Raw genomic sequence first — 2,770 nt, forward strand, 5'->3', positions numbered from 1 at the left:
TTACAGAGCATGGTAGGACATGCTAGGTCCTGTGGTAGTGCAATACACTGTTAGCTACGGATGAGGCACTGGATCTTTATGTACATGCTATATTATACAATCTCAAGTTATACTATACTATTCTTAAAGTGACCTTTCCTTAGTGGCCATAAGTGTGAGCGTGTGCAGCATGAGTGTGTGTGTGCTCATGTTAAAGTGACTGCTAGTGTGTGAGCGTGTACAGTGTGTGTGTCGTGTGTGTGCTCATGTGTGCTTGTGTGTGGAGAGTTCAGTGTTCAAGGCTCTGATGGCCTGGGGGAAGAAGCTGAGCCGAAGTCTCTCTGTCCTAGTAGCTGGTGTTTGCAGGCGTCTGCCTGACCTCAGCAGCATGAACAGGCTGTTATTGGGGTGGTGAGGGTCTTTCATTATTCTGCAGGCTCTGGATTTGCACCTCTTGTTGTATAGAACCTGCAGGGGTGGTAGTGCAATACCCGTGGTACACTCGGCTGAGCGCACCACTCTCTGTAGGAGGGCCTTCTTGTCCTGTGCCTTGCTGTTTCCATACCAGGCAGTGATGTTTCCAGTCAAGATGCTCTCTACAGCTCCGGAGTAGAAGGACTGGAGTATCTTCCCAGATACTCTGAACTTCCTTAACTGTCTCAGGTGGTAGAGGCGCTGCTTCGCCTTCTTTACTACTGTGTCTATGTGTGTTGTCCATGTCAGGTCCTCTGAGATGTGGACCCCCAGGTACTTAAAGCTGCTCACCCTGTCCACGGTAGCCCCATTTATCCTCAGTGGTGTGTGTGTCTCCTGCTGTCCTCTCCTATAATCCACGATCAGCTCCTTGGTTTTACCAATGTAAAACTGTTGTCCTGGCACCAGCGTTCCAGTACCTCAACCTCCTCCCGGTAGGCCTTCTCGTCGTTGTCCGAGATCAGCCCCACCACCACTGTGTCGTCCGCAACTTCACTATGGAGTTGGAGCTGAACTTGGCCACACAGTCATGTATAGTGAGTACAGCAGGGGGCTCAGAACACAGCCCTGGGGGGACCCGATGCTCAGGGTGATGGTGTTGGAGGTCTGACCCCCCACCCTGACCGCCTGGGGCCTTTCGCTCAGAAAGTCCAGTATCCAGGCGCTCACAGCGGAGGGAGAGAGAGAGCGAGAGAGAGAAAGAGAGGACCAAACGTGACCGAGAGAGAGAGCGGGAGAGAGAGAGGGAGAGAGAGAGAGATAAAGAGAGGACCAAACGTGACCGAGAGAGAGAGAGGGAGGGGGAGAGAGAGAGAGAGAGAAAGAGAGGACCAAACGTGACCGAGAGAGAGAGAGAAAGAGAGGACCAAACGTGACCGAGAGAGAGAGAGAGGGAGAGAGAGAGAGGACCAAACGTGACTGAGAGGGAGAGAGAGAGAGAAAGAGAGGACCAAACGTGACCGAGAGAGAGAGAGGGAGAGAGAAAGAGAGGACCAAACGTGACTGAGAGGGAGAGAGAGAGAGAAAGAGAGGACCAAACGTGACCGAGAGAGAGAGAGGGAGAGAGAAAGAGAGGACCAAACGTGACGAGAGAGAGGGAGAAAGAGAGAATGAGAGCTAACGTCCTATAACGTCCTAAAAGGTTCGTTGCACAGCTAGCTTAGCATTATCTAAAAGTGTTTGTGCATTTCCAAATTGTATCCATTGACTCATTATAGCTCCTTTATTATGTAAGGGATAATGTATAGCTACGAGGTCATTGTCGCAAAATAATTGACCGACACGTAGTTTAAAATACCGAGCCGCTTCGGCGAGGTGTTTTAAACGTCAGTGAAGGTCAATTATTTTGCGACAATGACCGAGTAAAGCTATACATTATCCCGCTTATTACATGGCTAACTTACTAACAATATACCTAATTCATTTGACAAATCGCAGTTGTTCTGTGGCTCTGTCAGCCCAAATAAAGTGATTATTATTATCGCGGGCAGCCTCTGTTCTGGCTCCGCTGTGTTCTGGCTCCGCTCGTCGCTCCGCCCCCTGTCATCGCTGGCAGCAGAACGCCGGCACGGCAGTGTCTAATTGCACTAAAACAGTGTGTCAGTGGGCTTGATTGCGAACAGCTGCGCACAGCGGTCATTATTGAAAAAACAGCGGTCATTATTGAAAAATAATGACCGCAGTCGGGGGGCTATTGACCAATCACAAGCAAGCATTTCGGCGAATGTGAAAACGCCATGTAATAACTAGAAATAATATAACACCCACCGGCTACCAACACTGAACTCTCCACTCACAAGTACACATGAGCACACACAGACACACACACACAACACTCATGCGGCAACCGCTAAAACAATCACTTTAAACAAAATGTCACTTTAAAAAATAGAAAGTCACTTTAAAAGGAAGGAGGTACTGTATAGTATAGTTTAGATACTTTAAGGAGTTAAAGAGTTAAAATTGTAAATTGTATATTGTATAGTAGTGTATAGGAACCAGTTTCTTTTTTTCATGTCTTTTTTTACCATGCATATCTTGTGTCTTACCTATTTCTTTTTTTCTATTCCTATTTTATTATTGTATTTTGCACAATCAATGCAGGCATGACCACCCGCATTTCACTGTATGCCCTGGTATGTATGAATAAACCTCTTGATTCTACTATGATATTGTTTATCATTACATACAATGTACTAATCCATGTCTCACTCACACAAGAATAGCTTATAGCAGACGTAATACATTTAGAATACTTCTGCTAATGTGAAATAATAACTATCCAGTTCGTTTTTATAGTGTAACGCTTGGCTACTTC

At 46.5% G+C, this 2,770-nt stretch overlaps 1 protein-coding gene across 1 annotated transcript in view; it reads right to left on the minus strand.

The window, feature by feature from the left end:
- anxa3a (annexin A3a) overlaps positions 1-2,770 on the minus strand; it is a 42,016-nt gene that overhangs the window by 10,320 nt on the left and 28,926 nt on the right. Inside the window, exon 12 of the mRNA XM_084323141.1 lies at positions 2,372-2,391. Coding sequence (XP_084179267.1) covers positions 2,372-2,391 — 20 coding nt within the window. The remainder of the gene's footprint in view (positions 1-2,371; positions 2,392-2,770) is intronic.

The sequence above is a fragment of the Notolepis coatsorum genome, assembly GCF_963971535.1.
Source record: "Notolepis coatsorum genome assembly, chromosome: 10".
Classification (NCBI taxonomy): Eukaryota; Metazoa; Chordata; class Actinopteri; order Aulopiformes; family Paralepididae; genus Notolepis; species Notolepis coatsorum.